Source organism: Blastomyces gilchristii (genome assembly GCF_000003855.2).
Source record: "Blastomyces gilchristii SLH14081 genomic scaffold supercont1.19, whole genome shotgun sequence".
NCBI classification, from domain to species: Eukaryota; Fungi; Ascomycota; class Eurotiomycetes; order Onygenales; family Ajellomycetaceae; genus Blastomyces; species Blastomyces gilchristii.
Window position 1 is genome coordinate 324,166 of NW_003101664.1, and position 21,630 is coordinate 345,795.

Here is a 21,630-nt window from a genome sequence, read left to right on the forward strand (position 1 = left end):
AGAGTGTAAAGAAGAAAGTGTGAAATTAACTTATAGAGAAAACATTCTGGGCTCATATGAGCAGGGTGAACAAAATATAAATCATCATAACATCATTAATCATCAAATAGTAAAGACCCAAACCCCGCCCAAGCAGCATGCCCTATAGCACTTACTTTGAATCAGAGATATTGCCCTGGACGAACCGGCTTAGAGATGCGACCTTCTGGCTCAGCTCATTGATACTGCCGCCAACCGTAACATCGATGAGCGATAACTCTGTCCCCGCCTCTTTCGCTAGCCACGTCCGGAATTCAATCGCAATCAGGGAATCAACTCCATTCGAACGGGTCGATTTGCCCGGGTCGATTTGGTCACTAGAGACGTTTAGAAGCACCGACAGCTTGTTCAGTATGCCGTTCAGCGCTATTTCAGCTGCCTCCTCTCTGCTCCTAGCGGCTCCGAGTAGAGCGTCGACACAGTAGGTATCCGTCTCTTCAGACCCTTGCTGCTGGGAACCACTGGTCTTCTGCAACAAGGTGAATAAGGGGTAGTTGAAACATTCGGGAGGGGGCACTCCACGCTCTTGAGAAGACTTCTTCGTCGCCAGGCCGAAGAGTACCTGGCAAGTGCTCTGGGTCTTTTCGTGTCGTGGGTCGACTAGATATTCCACGACTGCATGGACCTCGTCTTCCCGAATTGGTATCATGGCCTTTGTGGCATTTCGAGCATAGTTTTGGTTTTCGGCAACGAAACCAACGGATAGCACGCCGCCGATGTCGAAACTTGCGGCTCGCAGTCCGTTTGCCACGCGATGTTTGGCAAGCGCGTCCTGATATGTGTTACCTGCGGCATAGTTTGCCTGGCTGCGGCCTCCCATAACTCCAGCCAGCGAGGAGAGCATGACGAAGAAGTCAAGGTCTTTGGGCAAGACATCGTGGAGATTTTGTGAGCCTTGAGCTTTGGGTTTGATTGTCGCCGTCCAATCCGCATACGTCAGGTTTTCAAAGAGTGAATCCTGCACCCTGTTAGTTCCCTTGTCCTCATAAAAACGCTTATTTTCTGCGGATTGGATTTCTTAGTTTCAAAATGAAGGAAATATGGATTACTCACCCTCAAGACCATCGAACCCTGAATACATCCTTTAATTGGAGGAAGTGTCTGCTGGCACTCTTCAACAACTGCTTGTAGCCGAGATGCGTCAGACACGTCGCAGGTGAAGATTCGAATTTCGCATCCTTTCCCTTCCAACTCGGCAACCATCTCTTGGACTGGTTGCGTGATTTTTCCTGAACGTGACAGGAATACCAAATGCCTTGCGCCACGGCTCACCATCCACCGTGCCAGACTCCTTCCAAGTCCTCCAAGACCTCCAGCGAGTACATAAGACGCATTGGCCTCAAATGTGTACGGGATATTGACCTCGGGGATAACGGGAACAATATCCTTTTCGTTAGGTGCGAACACTATTTTACCAATGTTCTTGCCGGACTGTAACATGCGAAGACCATCTTCAAGTTCAGAGTAGCCCAGGGTCGTTAGTGGATGGGCTCCCTTGATCTTATTCTCTTCCCACAGGCGTATGGTCATATTGAGAAGCTCTCCCACAATTTTTGGTCTGGACTCAGCGAGAGTAAGTAAATCTACTCCAGTAAATGAGATATTTTGAAGGAAGGGAGTCATGTCTAGTTTGCCGCCAGCCTGCAGGTCTTTCTTCCCAATCTCGATAAAACGACCAAATGGCGCAACGCATTCAAAGGACTTCCGCAGAGCTTCTTGGGACAATGAGTTGAGAACCAAATCAACGCCGGAATTTTTAGTCATTCTCATAATCCCCTGAACAAAGCTGGTGTCTCGGCTTGAGAATATGTGATCCTCAAGGATGCCATACTCCTTCTTGAGGAATTCCATCTTTTCAACGCTTGAGACAGTTGCAAAGATCTCAGCTCCAATTTCTTGGGCGTACTGAATGGCGGCTTGCCCAACGCCACCGGCGGCAGAGTGAATGAGAATCTTTTCACCAGCAACTAGTCTGCCGACATTTGTCAAGCTGTAGATGACAGTAGCGTAGATAACTGGGAGCCCTGCAGCAAATTCGAAACTCATATTGTTCGGTATTCTGATAGCTAGCGATTCGTTGACCCGGCCGTGGCTGTGGAAAGTCCCCTTCTTGGGCGAGTCGGTGAGATAGACTACACGATCGCCGGCCTGCAAATGCCTGACACCTGGCCCAACCCTGGTCACGACCCCAGCCGCTTCTCTCCCGACGACATCTCCCACCCCCTCACCCATAATACTTAGAAGGTCCACGAAATTGAGCCCGACAGCACAAATATCAACCTCAATGTCTGAATCTCCTAGCGGCAAAGCGGAAGCAGCGTCAGTCACCCATTGCAGCTTGTTGAGTACTCCTCGTGTGCTGTTCTGGAGCTTAACTGGACGTCCGGTGTTCTTCCACGGAACCAATTCTGGACTGAGTGTTGAGAATTGCGAACGCAAGAAACTGGTTGCCGAGGGATGATCAAGGATGTGGTTAATGTAAATCAACCCATCCCGCAGAAGGTACTCAGCGTTCTGGTGTTTCATCTGCCCACTGGTGAATTGATAACGGAATATCTTCGATACTAAATCGATGGTTGATCTAGTGGGAGAAGAACTGGAAGTACCAAGTGCCAGGGTAACAAAATTTGGGCTCTCCGCATCGCGTTCCCATCGAAGCGTGCGAACCATGCCGGTGCTCATGTTGAACGCCGGCTGTGCGGCCGGATCACCTGTTATCCACAACAATCTTTTGCATGTTGAAAAGTATTGCTGGAGATTCTTGAAGTCCTCCTCGGAAATGTCAAGCAAAACGGGAGTTTCAAGTTCTAAAAGAGAGATGCAGATAACGTTCGCTCTATCCTTTCCAATGAATTCATGTAGTTGCATGACAGTACAGTTTGTAACCCCAGCATTTTGCGCAAGTTCGGCTTGTAATTTGTGAATGAAATCGTGCTCAACTCTAGAGGCAGGGGCAAGGATCACGACATCGGTTGCGGTACGGCCACTGTCTGGGGAATCTGGGACAGCGGATGAAATCATTGTGCTGAGCTTTACAAACTCAGGATATCGCGAATTGGGAATTTCAATTTCAACCCCCGAGAACCCCCTCTGACGAAGAAGAGCGTCCCATTCCGGAAGCGTGATGAGAGGGCACCACTCGCGATTAGGTTCATTAGACAGCCACCAGCCAGATAGAAGACCGAATATAAGTGACGGCCAGACAATATCTGGTCTGACCACTTCATGGACCACAAGCTTGCCACCAGGCTTTAACAAACGTTGAGTATTTTCGAGAGACTTTCCTAAGTCCGGTGTAGCATGCAGGACGTTGTGCGCGATGATCATGTCGTATTTTTTGGCACTGAAGCCTTGGGTTGTTGGGTCACGTTCGATATCCAACTTCTCAAATGTAAGAAGGTCTACCCATTCGCTTAGATTCTCTTTTGCTTTAGAAAAGAAGCTAGGTGAAATATCTGTGAAGGTGTACTGGGCGACTGTATTGGTGCTATCCGTGCTCTCATTTCCGGACCGAGGGGCGAGAATACCTAAAAGAAGCCGAGCAAAGCTTCCGGTTCCGGCACCTATTTCGAGGATCTCAAGATCGCTGTAGTTGTCGCCGAGGAGAGATAAATACGCATCCACGTTCTCCGTGGCGTCGCCTTCATGCAAAACCTCCTCATAATAAGAGGTCATGATGTCGTCTTGGCCAAACATGAGATACAGCGGATCAACTTCGTCCCGCATGATTGCTGGAATCTGCAAACCTAGTCGGACCATAAGTTCTCCATCCTTGTTAAGTTTTTCGACTTCCTGGTAAAGCTCCTGTTTGAGACTTGGGTCCCCAGAATACTTTTTGCATAACTCAAGCGGGGCATGTACCACTGAATTTGCTGCCGCATTGTCTGCAATCAGATGCATCCATTCGTAATACTTTCGCAAATGACTTGTCGGCGGCTTGACGGGGGTACCTTTCAGAGCTTCAAGGGCATCGGTAATCAGCAGCGCAGATGCAAGCTGAAGCTTTTCGAATAAGTTTTGCTGCTCCTCGTACGTCGCCGACGGTTCGACCGACAATGCCTGGTGAAATTCTGGTGATTCCAACATATCGATATCAAGCGTCCAGTCCATTGCGTAGCCGTGTTGTTGTGTGCCGCTAAGCGAAGCATCCTCATCCGATAAGGGAGTGAAGCGAACTCCTGAGAGGGAGACCCGTGGCTGATCGTCCGCTCCATCCGAACATTTGATGTCAAAACTGTAGGAATCGTATGCCTCCGATGAGGCTTGTCCGTGACATCGGAAATTAACACCTGCCTGAGCATTGTTGTCTGCGGAAATCCAAGATTCTTTGATGAAAGTCGGTACCATCGGCCGTTTCAAAACAGTCTGCCGCCCATGGTCACAGATCGCGACAAGTCCAGAAACAAACATGCTGTCCAATGTGACAGGGTGAATGACGTGAGAGTCAAGATAACCCTTTGGCATTGCGGATGCCAATTCCGGAGTGGTCGCGGTGCCCATTATGACTCCCGGTTGTTGGCTGTTGGCGGTGATATTGGATAGGTTCTTAAAAAGGGGACCATATTTCAGGCCGACCGTCTCGAAATTGTCAAAGAGCTTTCCAATATCAAGGGGCCTCTGGCAACTCTGTGCACCCTGTTCAATTTCATCTTTCCAAGCCTGGGTAGCTGCTTCGCTCTCACGGCCATTGTCGATAGGGTCTGGAGAGGTCTTGTGCTCGACGGAAAAATATCCAGAACAATGTTCGATCCAATCGTCGTGAGCTGCGATATATGAGCATACCTGGAACCATTTCCAAACGGTAGACTCCCAATGGTTTGATTCGTTCACGGGGTGAATGGACAAGGACACTTCCACGCCCTCTCTTGTATCGGGAACAACAAGGGCGGACTTGATGGACACGTTTTTTAGTCTTATTCCAGTTAGTTTGACTGCATCACCTGTGACTTGCCTTACCGCCTCAGTCACCATGGTCAAATATGCAGATGCGGGAAGGACACAACGCCCAGTGACCTAGAATGACGAAATTAGCATTGTAAACCATGCATATATCGCCGGTGGACTGAGTGTATGTACCATGTGCTCCTTTAGCCAAGGATTTTCGTAAGTTCTGAGGAAATGCCGCCATTTACGATTCTGCCGGTTCCAGTCCTGGACGGGCGCACCGAAGAGTTGATGCCGTGGAAATTCTCGGTAACGTATCTTTTTGCTTAGTCTACTCTCGTAGTAGCCTCTCTCGTCATGGTTGAAGGAGTAGGGAGGCAGCCAGACAAGGATCTGCGGGGTCCGCATATTTCCCTCTTGTCCTGCGAAGCCATGATTGACTTCATAGATATTGACTGGGGCTGCCTTGCCGTTTAGGCTCCCAACAGCATCCATCATTGTACGGAGAGTAGAGTCTTGACGATTAAGCAGCGACATATATGAAATTGGAGGCGCGGAGGCAGTGGCAGCGATTGTCTGCTTAATCGCGCTCTGCAATGCGGAGTGAGGGCCCACTTCAATGATTTCGTCTATCCAGGTTTTGTCGAATTGGTCGGACTCGAGATCGCTGTCATCGGGATGGAAGATCATAGAACGCAAGCCATCCGTGAACCGGACAGGTGAAACCATATTGTCGGCCCAATACTGAGTGGTAAGTTCAACATCTTTGACCCTCTTTCCTGAAATTGTGGAGAACATCTGGATATCATGATTAGAATCGAAAAGCTGTCCAGCAGGGGGCGAGCCCATCAGTTCCAGATAGTCTTCAGCAAGTTTCTGCATATGGGAGGAATGGTAGGCATTTTGGACTTTCAGTTTTCGAGCGAAAATATCTTCTGCATCAAGTAACTCCTTTAGTGCGTCGATCATCACTTCGTCGCCCGAGACGGTATTGTTTCTTGGACTATTGTAACACGCAACCACTAACTCTCCTTTGTGAGCTGTATGTACTTTGTCCAAATATTCCTGCAGATTTTCCTGACTTAAGCCAACAGCAATCATAGATCCCTTGACACCTTGTTCCTTTGCAGAGACAAACCCGCGGTAGTAGGCGGCTCCCCATGCGGACTCCCGAGATATTTTACCAGCGCAATACGCAGCAGCAATTTCGCCCGAGGAGTGGCCAACAACGCGAGCAGGATATATGTTCCAGGAAGCTAGAAGTTCCACAATAGCAACTTGGATAGAGGTTGATGCAGGGTGGGCAATTGCAGGATTATGAATTTTAGAGGTCTCCTGTTCGCGAAGAAGTTCGTCTGATGTAAAAATTAGTATAATAAATTTAAGATTATGTATGGTAGGAACAAAATACTTACCTATTAGCGACCATGGGCTTCCAACCGCCTTCATGTATTGCGTCGCATCTTCCAAGCTTTTTCGAAATACTGGGTATATCATGAATTGCTTCCCCATTCTACAGTACTGGGCACCCTGGCCAGTGAAGACGAACCCGATTCTAGGCGGACGATCCGTGTTCGCGGGTTTGGGTCGAGCTTTAACAGTGGATAAACTTTCTTCAAGCTCTGGAATCGAGTCTGCGACGACATGGCTTTTCCATCGGAAATCTGATCTCCTTTGGGACAGCGTGTATGCTAGGTCACTGAGAAACTCCGCTGCATCATTCGATAGCAATGAAGTTTTGGTTGCAAGGTAATTCCTCAAATCCGTCGCAGTTCTCTTTACACCTTCCTTGTCGAATGCGGACAAGATAAACAGTCGGGGAGCTTTTGTCTCACCACTAGACAAGGAGTTCGGAACTTCGTGTGAGCCGTTCACAGTCTCCCCATTCGTGTCATTAACAGCCTCTCCATTGATCCCATTCACGGTCTCATTTTTCGGCCCAATCGTATTCTCTCCATTAATCTCACTCACGGGCTCCCCATTAGTCCGATCCACAGATTCTCCATTGATCCCATTCATGGTCTCATTATTTGTTCCGACCGTATTCTCTCCATTGGTCTCATTCGCAGGCTCCCCGTTGGTCCCATTCACAGCGTTACCATTGACTCCATTCAGCATTTTACCATTGCTTCCATTCTCATTCTCCCCATTCGTGCCATTGATAGTATCTCCATGAGTTAGCTCCCTATTTCCGTTGGTAAGTTCTTGCAGTTCCCCGTAAAGCTTGTTCAGGGAGGTAAGAGTTTGGTTGATTTCAAGCTTAGTTGGCACCTGTATGCGAGTCCTGTGGATTCCGTTCAAGCCTTGCTCCTGCAAGAAATGGTATGCATCATCCAAAATACAGTGTGCATTAGTTCCACCGAATCCAAAAGAGTTCACGGATATGCGACGCGCTCCTGCTTTGGGCCAAGGTATACATTCTGTAGGAAACTCAAGATTCCACTCATCCTTAGGGATATTCGGATTGACTTTCTCGAAATTGGCATTTGGAGTGATGATGCCAGCTTCCAGAATCATAACCGACTTGATGACACCCGCAATGCCCGCACCGCCTTCAAGATGTCCAATACTTGCCTTCAAAGCGCCAACATAGAGCGGCTCTTTGCGGTGTTCCGAACCAAATGCGCTAGTAATAGCTCTAGTCTCGATGGGGTCTCCCACCGGCGTGCCAGTTCCGTGTGCTTCGACGAACATTGTGTCCCTGGGATCTAATTTCGCGTTGCTATATAGATGGCGAATAAGAGCTTCCTGTGCCTGAGCGCTTGGAAGGGAAATACCCGGTGTACGCCCGTCCTGGTTTACGAGGGTTCCGCGAATGACTGCTCGTATCGTATTTCCATCTCTGAGGGCATCCGATAGTCTCTTGACAATGACAGTTCCTACCCCTTCTCCTCGAGCATACCCTTCAGCTCTGTGATCGAAAGTGAAACATTTACCTGATGCGCCAAGGACACCAGAATGGCTAAATGCGATAATGTCTCCAACGTGGCTAATGACACTTCCACCAGTCACAACAGCCTGGAGAAGATTCTTAGCACAACTCAAAAAGAAGTGTGGACAAGCGAAGAGATTGAGGGGAGTACCATTTCACTGTCGCCAGATTTCAAGCTCTGGGCAGCCAAGTGAAGGGAAACAAGACCGCTGGAGCATGCGGTATCAATTGTAACGCTAGGTCCGTGAAAGTCATAAAACCAGCTGACCCGGTTTGAAATGATGGACTGCTCTGAACCAGTTGACTTGTGCTTTAAAGACGTTTCAATATCCATATTTAGAAGATTCCTGTGGTCATGGTTGAACCCAGCGGCAAAAACAGCAGTCTTGGAGGATATTGCCTGATCCAGAGGAATTCCAGCTGTTGAGTTCAACGGCAAGTCAGAATTTTTTTTATTAACATTAAAGATGCATCTGATGGGTCTATCGTCGTCTTACCATTCTCAAGAGCGTGGTACACATTTTCCATCACAAGTCGTTGCTGAGGATCCATCGTCAGGACTTCTGTTTGGCTGATTCGGAAGAATCCAGCATCAAAACCCAAAGGGTTCTCCGACAAGAAGTGGCCACCCTTGACATGAAACTGCAGAGAACAGTTAGCAGCATGACACCAACGTTTGCATGACAAGACTTTTTTATTTTTGGTTTTATTTTAAAATAGGAGACGAACTGTTCCGCCATGATCAAGATCAGGGTGATAATATGCGTCCGCATTGAATCGGTCTTTTGGGATCGGAGTGGTTGATTGACGTCCTCTGAGTAAAAATTCCCAAAACTTCTCAGGAGTACTCGCTTCCTGCGCGTAGCGTGCTGAAAGCCCGACGATGGCCAATGGGGTCATATTATTATGATCACCCATGACGGACATATAACGCTCTAAAAATAGAAAGGTGAGGCTGAACGGTCGTTCAGTGTTCGGGACGGATGCTTTCTGCTGGAAACTCGATGCTCGTAGATCCCGTGTCTCGTCAACAATAGTGGGGAATTCGCGCCCCTATCCGCGGATAGCTAACGGTCATGATATAAAAAGGGTCGTCCCGTCCTGAGAGGGTCACCTCCGTCCTATATATTTACAACATCTGAGCCTAGCAGCAGTCTGACTCTAGCTTGTCTCCGTTCTTCCCAACCCCTACCCCTACCCTACCCCTCCCCTCCCCCCTCCCCATATCCTCGTTAGATGGCCATGCATAAGCCTTGACGTTGAAATATCATTTTCAAAAGTCAATCAATTCTGGCCACGTATTGATAATTGCTCATTTCTAGTGGGTTTTGAGCGATCGCTGGGGACTTGGCCAGTGGCCACTTGAACGGATGCGGGGCAAGGACAGAGACCAAGCACTCACCGAGCGGAAAACGATCTAAATGGGGGTGTCTCCTGAGCATATGACAAAGGAAGACCCCGAACCTGCAGCTGGATCGGGGAATGCTTCGTCGGGGTGTCAATGTTGGAGCCACGTCACTTTCACAAGGGGCTTTATCATCATAAAGCTGTGTTTTGGATTGACTAATTCTGCTAACGACGACGTAGACTAAGCGGGGACTTGAGGGACAGAATTGCCGCGAAGCTTATAACTGCGGAGCTCTAAGCAAGCTTGCGGGAGACGCGGCATGAAGCAAGGGAGCCGGCCCGAAAGTAACGCTGCAGGAGCTGTTCAGGAGGGAGGAAATTCCTGAGTATCTGATCAACAGCGCCAGAGATACCTCAGTAACAATACGCACGGGGTAGCAGGATAATGGATGTAGCGTAAGGATTGTTCCTCAGCCGGTTTTCGACTCACGATGAGATCTCGGGACAAACGGGAACAATGTCCTTTTGGAGTAACCTCAGTCATTCCCCTCATCAATGCAAGAGAAACGACCCTTTTAGCTCATGCGCTACCGGTTCCAGTCAGAATAATCCGTACTTTTCGATAAGACATTTGTGTGAATGCGTTTTCTGAGTTCGAGTCGCCTCAGGGAAGTTGCATCCCTGAGATAGCTGCATGCAATAATATGCTCCATGGACAAGGGCGCGATGGTTTTTTATCCACACGCAGGATGCAGTAGTGCGCATGTCGTTTAGGGTGTCAAATCGGCCAATGGCGGGCGCACCCTGGTCTCCGCGCTGCGACCGATAGCGTTAAAATTTGGACATGGCCGGTGGTCGCATTTGTACCCACATGGGCCAACCTTCGTTGCATCCTTCTCTGATGTCTTGTTACAACTTACAACTTACAACTTACAAGCGGAGCACTAGAGCTGTAGCCTGTGGGAAGTCGTTGTTGAGCCGACCTGGGTTATGATTCTTCCCACTTCAAGAATCAACAGTCCAACAAGCGTCAAACTACAAAGTATATTGTCCGGATTAACCTTTCAGCGTAGTTTTGTTTGATTGAACATGGGTTCTTTGGTTCCAATAATCCATCCAACCCAACCTTTGGTCTGGAATGCTTCCGGTTGGATTTTCTTGCGAGACGACGTCGGCTTCGGGCTTTACCAATTAACTATTAATCATTTATGAAACGGGTAAATGGATCTCTCAGGTTCTGTCTCGCATTATTCTCCCAGGTGAATTGTATTATTCGAAATTCGAAGAATAATAATAAGAACACCAGATTCGTTCCCGCCATCCTTATAACGGTCATTGGTCTTCGCATAAACTCTGGATCTAACGTAGAACTATAGATTATTAGGTAGTCCTAGTATGTACCGGCGAGGGCGGCTTTATGGGAGTGGTCAACGTGCATTGTTAGGCCAACAGACTGACCTTTGATAGCTGAACGACCTTCCTAGAATGTCTCGTTAGAGTGCGCACGGGGGGCGTGTGTGTGTGTGTGTCCGTGACTTTTGAGAGGGTCCTGTTTGTAGCCGAGGATGTCATGGTTGCCAGTGGAGAGAGCATTGAGGATCCACTTGGGGCGCGGACTGCGGCGGACATACAAGGGTAAACGTTATTTCTCAAATAATTCCAGTACAAGTATTTGCAGGCCCCAGGGAGACAGAGTTGTTCCACACAAACTAGGAGTCCATGACGGATCATCCGAGATTGGCACGGAGGAAGGGGGAAGAGGGGACGGGAGCAACCACAAGAAGAAGAAGCAGAAGACCTAAAATCCAGTACCGTGAATTGCCATATTCTTGTTCTGCAAGAGAACCGTCCCCATGGCATCCGTTCGGGGCGTTTCCAGGCTCCGGGTAGCGTGGAGCGGCTTCACACCAATGAGGCCGGGCCTAATCTGGTCCGTGTTCGAGGCTCAAGGCCCAACATTACGGGCCAACCTTTTCGCTTTCTGCTTCTTCTCCATACTCTGCGCTAAAGCTGCTGTCCGTTGGCGATGTTTGCCTGTCCCAGTTCTACAGCGTATACTCCGTACGCTGCGAGAAGTGCCCAGAATAATAATCAGTTGGACCCGACGCTTGGATAATGTATCATTTCAAACCTTGCTGCCAAGCAGCGGCCGGAGCCAGCGTGCTGCCGATTCGTGCGCGGGTCCCCTCGTGTTGGCTTGACTCCTCTCCAAGCTAAGAGAGTTTACTAGCGGTCTCCGACTCGTAGCCACCAGCGCGGAACGGTGTGAAGGGGGGCCCTGCTTCCCTCCAGCACAATTATTATACTGGAATCCAGGGATCTCACAATTGCCACGGCTATTGTTTTCCATCACGCCGGGATTCGCTGATCTCTCCCCAAAATTACTGCCCCCCGAGCCCACCAACAGTCTTGAGAACAATATTAAAGTTGATCACTTTTCTGCCACTTGCAGTGCTTTTTTCCCTCTCTGGAGGCTGAGTTTGTCCGGGGGGTGACGCCGGGGGGTTCAGTCTCCTCCAAAATATCTCGAATCCCAATGCCAGACCGCCTCCTTTGTGCTGCCTGCTTCTCGAAAGGGAAACAATGAGCCACAATGTTTATGTCACGTGCAGAAGCCGTCACTGGTCCCATCTCGCACTTTCTTTGTCTTCGCACACGGGCGAGCAGTCCCAGTCCCCACCTCGGCATCCGTACCCAACGTCGAGGAGCCGGCAGAAGTGCGTGGCAATTTTATTCCGGCCTCCTATTCCCTACTAGCAGTAGCCAGTTCAAATTGCGTGCCTGTAATGTCTCCTGCGAGGAGCATGGGGAAACCGCTCCCTTGGTATCAACCACTCTCCCGGGAAAACACAAGCAAAACCGCTTCTGCACAACAAACTTGAAACCCATGATTATTATATCTTGATATAGTTTATTAATAGTTGACTGACACTATCTAATCCATCTGGCCTTGAAATTTGCATCCATGGACGAGGATGAAACATTTTCCCTCACTTCGAGCATCCGCAATTACGAGTTAGTTGCCTCTCTACCTTCCCGTTAGCCACTGGTCGTTTCCATATACGCAGCTGAACCTCTTAATACTCATGATTTCTACAGATATTTCGGCCATCGAAGATACCATGCTTACCATGCAGGTGAATATTTTATGCCAAACGACGAGGAAGAACAGGAACGCTTGGATTTGATGCACCACCTGTTCCTCCTCAGTTATGATGGCGAGCTCTATCGTGCCCCCATCCCAAAGACTGTTGGGCGCACCCTCGACATCGGATGTGGTACCGGAATAGTGAGTAGATGATGTTGCCTTTATCTTCCTCTATCAACGTCTGGATTTGTGTAGTAGCTAATTCTTTTGCGACTGGGGAATTAGTGGGCGATAGATTTTGCTGATGCGCACCCCACAGCCAAAGTCATCGGATCTGATCTCTCAGCGATACAACCCGGCTATATCCCGGAAAATCTGCAGTTCGAAGTCGATGATGCCGAGGAAGATTGGCAGTACACCCAACCGTTCGAGTTTATTCATGTTCGGGGAATGGGCGGAGCGATAGCAAATTGGCCGCGGTTGTTAAAGCAGGCATTTGATAACCTGGCACCGGGAGGCTGGATAGAGCTCGCTGAATTCGATGCATGGGCTTCGACTGACGACAACAGCCTTCCCGAATCATCTGCTTATAATCAGTTCCAGACTCTCTTGGGAGAAGCGTCTGAATTATTCGGCAAGCCGGTCAATGTGGCCTCCAAGTTTAAGGATTTTGTACGAGAAGCTGGCTTCACGAACATTGGAGAGGACAACCGGAAAATACCTTTATCGCCTTGGTCATCAGACAGGAAGATGAAACGGCTCGGGAATTATATGCAGATGGCCATGTCGGAGTCTCTGGAGCCATATGCCCTGGCTCTCTTTACGAAGGTGCTGAACTGGGACAACATCATGATACAGGCCCTGCTTGCCGGGGCAAGAAACGATCTGAAAAATATGGATTACCATATATACACCACTGTGTAAGAGGCAATCTTTAATAACATTAGACACAACAAATATTCAAAAAGCTAACCGTCAGCTGCAGCCACCGTGTATTTGCGCAAAAGCCGCTCTCTTGACCATCTCAGGGCAGAAATAAATGAAAATGATCAATGATCACACCTTAAAAATCCAAGATAAAACCTTTCGAATTTCTGTTCAATATATTCAGCCCCGCCGCGTTCTTTTTTATTTATTATCTATCCTCTCTAGCTTTACGATTATTTATTTATTTTGTTTTTCGTCTCGATTTTGGAGGGGCGGGTCCTACGCTGCTTGGGTGTTTTTCCTGGACATTGGCACGGCGCGGTACATGGTTCCATTTTTATTTCGCCAAAATTTCGACCTTGCTATTGTTCCTTTCGACTTTATCATTGTTCATTGTTGCAGTTGCAGCCGCACCGCCTATTGTTATCTGCCATGATATCACCACCCAAATTATTATTATTTTTTTTTTTTTTTCGGAAAGACAATTTTCGGGAAACTTTTCTCGGGCCTTTTCTGATGTGTTCTTTCTTCCTCCTTTTCTTTGTCTTTCTTTTTTTTTTTCTCTGGTTTTTTCCATTTTCCAGATTTTTGGATTAAATTCTATTTCAGCCAGATTGTACTACCCTACCCATACGCAAATCCAAAAACAAGCGTCGGTCGTCGCTCGCTTCTTCTGCACACTTTGGGCAAGCCGTGGCCCGCGATGTCGATCACGTGCTTGTCTTCTTTTAGGAAGGTGTGACCTCACGATGCAACCTTCAATGCCCATTTAGCGCTGGTGGTCTGTCCATGGATCAATTCCGTCATCTTACCATATACGCGAGTCAGATAGTTAGAACAAATCGATCTAACTCTTTGGTATTTCGGCCATTTACTGATTTAGTATTGCCAGTTGTCTTTTAACGTTTTTAGCTATAGTTAAGAAAAGCACCCACCAGGGTGTGCTCGAGTTGCACGTGGTGGATCTTGAAGCTGCCCCGCTCGACAACTGCGCCGAATGTCGCAATGAATCCTCCCGATGAGCTTGTCCCGCAAACAGAATCTATCGCAGACGTTTACTCGACCGACCCAGCTGGCGGAGTCAGCATATCTTCCGACCAGAAACTCCGCTGGAGCAATTTCATTGCCCAATTCAAGAGCCTCTACGGTGCGTCACCGGACTTCGTCGCGCGGAGCCCTGGCAGAGTCAACATCATTGGCGAGCATATCGACTACTCCCTCTACGATGTCTTACCAACCGCCGTCAGTGTCGATGTCTTGATTGCTGTCAAGATTCACCCGGCAGAGACAACGCAGGAATCTTGGGCGAAAGTGGCCAACACCAACGATACCAAGTTCCCTCCGGGTCAATTCTCTATCCCTAGGGATAGAGATCTGGAAATAGACAGCGCCAAACATGAGTGGATAAACTATTTCAAAGCTGGGCTGCGGGTGGCATTGAAACTCTTAAGAGAGAAGAATCAAGATGGGGACTTTGCTCCCGTTAGTTTTGAGGTGATGGTGGATGGCAATGTACCCCCTGGCGGAGGAATATCTAGCAGCGCGGCATTCGTCTGTTCAAGTGCACTGGCCGGAGTAAAGGCAAATGGTTACGATATCTCGAAGCAGGAGCTGCAGGATATAGCTATTGTTTCAGAGCGTGCCGTTGGAGTATATTCTGGAGGGTAAGTTTGTCGCGCATCAAACCAGGTAGCTCATATCTGACCATAATCGCAGAATGGACCAAGCGGCATCCATATTTTCCCGCCGCGGCTATCTCCTCTACGTCCGCTTCTTCCCCTCCTTCCATATCCAACACGTCCCCATCCCCAAAGCGGAGCCAGAAATAACATTCCTCATGGCTCAGAGCTTTGTCACATCCAACAAAGCCGAAACAGCACCTCGACACTACAACTTGCGTGTCGCAGAATGTACTCTAGCCACGGTCGTTCTTGCCAGGATGCACAACCTCGCCCTCCCTAAAGATTCCAGCTCACTAGGCTACAGCCTGCGTAGCTTCCACGAGGAACTCATGCGCAAGGAAGGCCGTCTTCAAGACCCGCTGGAATACCAACTCGACTCCGTCATCATGGCAGTCACAGATTTGCTGACCAAGGAAGAAGGCTATACGCGCGAGGATGTCGCTGCTTTGTTAGGCATATCTGTTCCCGACCTCGAGAAGCAATTCCTCTCTATGTTCCCCGTGCAAGCGGAACGCTTTCTCCTGCGTCAACGTGCGCTACACTGCTTTAAAGAAGCAAGACGTGTCCTGGACTTCAAATCATGCCTCACTCGCTCTCAGCACCAGGGCCATCTGGATGAGCATAATGTGAAGTACCTAGGCCAGTTGCTGAACGAGTCAATGGCATCTTGCCGATACCTGTACGATTGCACTTGCCCCGAGGTGGATGATATTTGTGAAATTGCGCTTCGGGCTGGTGCTCTAGGAAGCCGGGTGACAGGCGCCGGTTGGGGTGGATGTACAGTGCATATGGTCCCGCAGGATAAGGTTGCCGACGTGACGGAGGCATTAAAGAAGGAGTACTATTATAAGAAGTTTCCGGATATCACTCCGGAGAAGTTGGAAGTGGCTATGGTTATTAGCAAACCTTCCAACGGCACTTTTTTGTAAGTGTTCTTGTCCCCTTGGCTTTTATTTGAATAGTCTGCTAATGCCCTCTTTTTCTTTCCTGGAATTAGGATTTCTGGGGCCGCAATCTCGGAGAGTGTATAGAAATATTTTGCTTCTACATGCGAGGAGCTGGCAATGAGTCTTTAAATACTGAAACCTCTTTAAATTAAATGATTCGATGTGTGCTATTGACTGGGCTTAGACGCTGTGTGGTCACGGAAGTCATCGAAGACAACATTTTAGCCGATGACTTGCTTATGGAAAGTATTATATCATGGTTCACGACGGTTTCGAGCGAGACCTGGGCTGATATATTTGGTCTACATCTTCTGCAGACGGTACAAGCCAATATATATCACGGGTGGTAGCTATCATCTATATAACTAATACATATAATATATTGAGCAGATAATTGTATCGGATGTGATACGGCTGCAGCTAATGTACCAAGGCCGTTCGTAGAGCGGATGGTTATCGACAATTGAGTCGGCAAGGGTCTTGAGTGTCGACATAAGTAGTGGCCACCAAATCGTCCCTAATTAGTAATCGTGTGTCTTATGTCAAGCCGTAGGTAGTGACAGGAAGCAGAAAACTTGACCTCGCTAATCTTGGAGGATAACGTTGTTGTGTTGTAATCTAACTACGCGAGTTACACTAAATGGATAGGTTGGGGTGGCACGTGACTAGGGTAGGTGTAGTAATCACCAACACCCCCCCTTGCTACACCGTGGCCTATAATAAGCCGCCACCCGGGGCCTCCCTCATCCTCAAATCTTTCAAAAATGCAATAATAATTAATTACATGAATCAGACCCTGATTTCCTCATTAGGAAAGGCGTCCGTACGGCAATAACTGTAAAAATCAAGAAATACATGCAAAATTCATTGATTCACTGTATTATTATTATCATTCAATCATTCCTTTCTGATCTCTTTCAAACCAATCCTTTTGACAAAATCTTCAAACACAGGCTTCACCAGTGGCTTGGTGAGCTCATCAGCTATGTTTGCTATAGAATCAACATGTTTCATCATGATTTCCCCTTTTTCAATCAAATCACAGAGAATATGATATCTGATCTCAATGTGACACAATCTTCATGTTAAGAATTCTCTCTTTGCTAGATCAATTGCTCTCTTATTGTCAACTCATAGATGTAAGCATATTTTCACTTTTCCATCATTCATCAACTCAGCATCATATAACATATCATTCAATCAGATTATCTCACAAGCTGTCTCACTAGCTGCAATATATTCAGCTTCTGTGATTGATTTGATAATAGATGTCTGTCTCTGCAACTGCTATGAGATCAGTGACTCATTAATCAATATAACATAGTCAGTAGTTGATTTGTATTGAGAATCTGCCCCTGCTCAGTTCAAATCACAGTATGTCACAGAACTCAGACTCACATCATTAATCTTCTTTCTGTATAATATGCTATGGTTTTTTGTCTTCTTGACATAATATAGAACATGCTTCAACACTGTCCAACATGCCTTGTGCAGATGTGAGTTAAAACATGAGAGATAGTTAATCATGAATGCCAGATCTGGCCAGCTGCTTGAGATCAAATACTGTAATGATCTCAATTCTTAACAATATCTTGTAGCTGTAAAGTCATCATTCAATTCATCATTCTCATCAGGTGAAAACTTCAGTTGTATACTCATCATCATTGAGGTCTCTGCAGGATTCACCTTATTTATACTGAAATCTTCAAGAATCTTCTCAATATAACAGCTCTGTGTAATCACTAGATCATTATTTCTCTAGCATTTAATCTTCATTTCAAGATATGACTTGATCTCTTTAACATTCTTTGTCTCAAATCTCTTTATAATCTCTCTCAATACTCAGTCTAATTACTGTTCTTGAGATTCTGTCATCTGATAATCATTAACATGCAATATCAGATAGATCTTGTAAACAGAGTGATATAGAAATTCATCATTATAAGATGATATCTTGAATCTCAATGTGATGAGATATTCTGTTGCTAGAAAATACCATACTCTTACAGCTTGCTTCATTTCATATAGACTCTGACAGAGTAGTTTCATCAAGCTCTCTCTGTTATACTTTACATCTGTGAGCAGTTGTATATAGATCATCTCATTCTGTGATAGTATGTCATTTAAAAACACAGATACATAGTCAATTAATTTGATCTTTCATGCTTTGACAGTCAATATAGTAAATAGACTGCATGATGTAGACTCTGATATCACTGCAGTATATAATCTTATATAATAAATATTCTACTGTTGTAAGAACTCTCTAATTACTCAGCAAGCTCTAAAGCAGATGATTTCTCTCTTATTATTGAATTTTCAATTATATACTTATTTATCTGTAAGAATATTCATTTTCAGAGTCTTCTTAACAATAATATATATCTTCTTCTATTCAAATATCTTAATCTTCTTTTTCATTGTCTTATGTCAATAGTTTCAGTCTGAGCTTCTCTTGACTTTTATTAGAGTAGTTAATCAATCTGTCAGAATACTTAGAATAGAATCATTCTCATTAATAAGATCTTCAGACTCTTTATTCATGATAAGCTGTGTCTTATTATCTAGAAGATAGATTGAATCAATTACATTCTTTAAGTTCTCATTGATAATTATCTTTAAAACATCTGACTTTTTCTTCACTAATCTTCTTAGAAGGCAGTGTTATTATCTCTCTCTAGCATTCAGAATATTCAATTCATTAGACAATTCATTGAATTCTCTTACTGTATTTACAGATGTGTTTACACTCATGTCAAGAGCTTCATCAAATATGATATCTCATGCAATCTCAAGACAATGTGCAACAGAATCTCACACATGATATTAATGTAATTCTTGATATTTAATCAGCTGTCATTTCTTACTGTCAGTTCTATTCATAAGCTTATTTAACACTTTCAAATCCTTCTTGTAGACCTTGCACTCTCATCTTCATATTCAATGAACAGAAGATTGCACTTCAGTTCATGCTTTAAAAGATATAAGTGATGTTTCTTTCTTACATTTAAATATCTTTATTGATGTTGAAAATGTGTTGATCATCATGATTGCAGCTTGTATTACTTCATCTCAAAGTTCTCTTTCTAATTCACTATTAAATAGTAGGCTTCATGTCTTTTCTATAACTATTCAATTCACATGTTTCACTGAGTCATTTGATTGTGATATATCAGATGTAGTCATTTCATACATTATTTCTTTACTCTGACAGTAGGTCTTAAGTTCTTGACTTTTGAACTCTTCTTCATCATCTCAGTGTAGAGTTTCAACTTGATATTATGTAGTTATCTTAATATCTGTGATGAAATTTATTAATCTTGCAGTAGATTCTCTCTTTTTCATCATAAGAATTGTTCATCTATAACAGATTGTATCATTCATTATACTCAATCAGTAGCTTGCACTCTCTCTAGTGAAAGTGTCATTTCTGTTAAAAAGTGTTTTTTCACTCTCTGTCAGATCAATGAAGAATCTCATTATCAGCTTAACAGCTTATGTTATAGATGTGAAGATTGAATATGTCATTTTTATCTGAACACAGACTTTATAGAATGATAAAGCTCATTGATTAATAATTCTCATCTCTAGATGTGAATCTGTCATCATTTTTACAATATTCATGAAATTCAGATGTTCTAGCTTTTAATGTCATTGCATTATTATAAGTTCTATAATCTTTGTGTCATTTCTTTCAGATAGTGTTAATATTGTATCATCTTTCATCTGTAATATGTTCACAGGTTTAAAATCATCATTGAGTATAGCAAACTGAATCAAGTCTCTGTATATAACTAGCCTTTTCATCTCATAGATATTATTCTCATTTAATCTTGCTATAAATGAGAACATGCAGTCAGAAGACATAATCAACATAGCATGATTATTCTCATATATTAACTGCTTATAGGTATAACCCTGATGTATAAGCTTACTCATACTCATGAGATTCACTTCTAACTTCAGAATATAGCAGATATTATTTAACAGTATATTCATTTCTTTCACTGAAATCTTCATATCTTCTATAGCTGCAGCAGAGACTATTATTCTGTCTATCATTTTCAACATCACTTTCATCTTCTGAGACTTTGCTATGATAAGATCTCTGTGAGATGTGACATGAGTGTCTGATTCAGAGTCTAGAATTCAGGTATCTTTTCCTGTCTAGTCACTCACATAGGTCTTTTCTTTGATACAAAATACTTACTTCATGACATTGTGAACAGGAGCAGCACCTGTATTCTCTGCATTCTTGTCTTTATTCTTATTTCTATTGATGTTAAAATTTGAATTCAAAGAACATTTCTCAGAGTATTTCTTTCAACAGTTAGTCTGAATATGATTAATCTTTTAACAATGATAGCAGGTCTTTGCATCATTACCTCTACATTCAGGTTTGAATTCAGTGTCCTTGTCTTTCTTATTCTTGTCTTGAGCGTTATTCATGAGATTTTTCATGGATTCAGTACTACTATTTTCCACAGTAGAAAGATGTAGAAGTATGTCATAGTATAACTCTATAAAGTCTTCTTCTAAAGATCTTGAATTGTTCTTATCAATCTGATTCATTCTATTCTTTATGAAGAATGCTCAACCTCTATTGACTTCTATCAGTAATCTATCAAAAAATATGACATCTTCAATCTTATATCTCAGACAGATATAATCAGTTCTGATAATAATTAATCATTCAATAAAAGCTCTGTCAGATTCTTTACTTTTAAAGATCATTTCAATAAGCTCTTTAAACAAATGAGTTCTGTGTACAGCAGGTCTCTCAGAAAAGTTATTCTCTATAATAGTTCATAGAGTATAAGCTGATAATTTGAACTTCTTAAGTATAGTGAAATAAGTCTTGATCTGCAGAGCAATTACAGATCATATATAATTGTATAATCAAAGATTGTGTTCTTTTCAGAAACATTGCATGTTCATGATAACATTCTTATCAAGATTATTATCTTTAAGAATATCATTGATTTCAGACTGTTCTACAGTCAAAAAGATTTCCTCTCTTCACATTGAGTAGTTAATGAATTCAGTGAGAATAATTGATCTTTTGATAAGTCTTACTTAGCTTCTGAATTCTTCAAGAACTTTTATTATAATAGATGTCTTCTCTTTCTGTTAAAGATATTCTGTCAGATCTGCTCTCATCTCATCATCTGCAGAGTCACTTCTACTAGTCTTCATCTACTCAACCTTATGCTGAAGTCTTGTAATTTCAAGCCTCATACAAGTCTTCTCACTTACTGAGCTATTATCATTTCAGTCACTTGAGTCTCTCACATTGTCTGACATCTCACTGATACCTTCAACTAGGTCTTTGTATACATTGAACTTATCAGACTGTTCTTCTGTAATAATTTCATTTAGCTCAAACATCTCTGAAGCTGTCTTCTGATTTGTTATTAATGTTGACAGTGATCTGTGATCTTGTGTTTACTACTCTGATGTTTTCTCATTTCTTCATCTTGAAGATATATATTCTTTTATTAAGTCAGACATTCTTCTGAATCTTAGATTAATTATGAGTTTAATCACTTAATAAATCATCTAAGCATGCTTGTAACAACGCGTGAAGATGTCAATTACATGTTATTTTACAGCTTTTCATTGCATGTGAAGAGCTTCATAATCTCTTGAAGAATAATATTATTATGTTGTAATCTAACTACGCGAGTTACACTAAATAAATAGATTGAGATGGCATATGACTAGAGTAGGTGTAGTAATCACCAACAGCTAAGTGCGTCACTTGACCTTGTTACATAATCATGA

The 21,630-nt window shown here is 44.4% G+C and overlaps 4 protein-coding genes across 4 annotated transcripts; 2 read left to right on the forward strand and 2 right to left on the reverse strand.

The window, feature by feature from the left end:
• Nucleotides 1-151: 151 nt before the first annotated feature.
• On the reverse strand, nt 152-8,773 carry BDBG_07448 (iterative type I polyketide synthase; the record flags this gene model as incomplete). The annotated part of the gene is made up of 7 exons (XM_002622000.1): nt 152-997; nt 1,093-5,052; nt 5,116-6,278; nt 6,339-7,941; nt 8,007-8,275; nt 8,353-8,497; nt 8,585-8,773. The coding sequence occupies 7 exons, from the start codon at nt 8,771-8,773 to the stop codon at nt 152-154; spliced, it is 8,175 nt and encodes a 2,724-aa protein (XP_002622046.1).
• Nucleotides 8,774-10,255: 1,482 nt separating this feature from the next.
• On the reverse strand, nt 10,256-11,328 carry BDBG_07449 (uncharacterized protein). Its single transcript, XM_031723098.1, has one exon. The coding sequence runs from the start codon at nt 11,060-11,062 to the stop codon at nt 10,643-10,645; it is 420 nt and encodes a 139-aa protein (XP_031580184.1). The 5' UTR covers nt 11,063-11,328; the 3' UTR covers nt 10,256-10,642.
• Nucleotides 11,329-12,167: 839 nt separating this feature from the next.
• On the forward strand, nt 12,168-13,214 carry BDBG_07450 (methyltransferase; the record flags this gene model as incomplete). Its single annotated transcript, XM_031723099.1, has 3 exons — nt 12,168-12,217; nt 12,302-12,491; nt 12,576-13,214. The coding sequence occupies 3 exons, from the start codon at nt 12,168-12,170 to the stop codon at nt 13,212-13,214; spliced, it is 879 nt and encodes a 292-aa protein (XP_031580185.1).
• A 1,008-nt stretch (nt 13,215-14,222) lies between these two features.
• On the forward strand, nt 14,223-15,930 carry BDBG_07451 (galactokinase; the record flags this gene model as incomplete). Its single annotated transcript, XM_031723100.1, has 3 exons — nt 14,223-14,881; nt 14,934-15,824; nt 15,897-15,930. The coding sequence occupies 3 exons, from the start codon at nt 14,223-14,225 to the stop codon at nt 15,928-15,930; spliced, it is 1,584 nt and encodes a 527-aa protein (XP_031580186.1).
• Between the last annotated feature and the right edge of the window lie 5,700 nt (nt 15,931-21,630).

Excerpts from the sequence above, each read along its gene's own strand:
- BDBG_07449 (XM_031723098.1), bottom strand. The coding sequence starts at position 11,062 with ATGCCATGGGGACGGTTCTCTTGCAGAACAAGAATATGGCAATTCACG.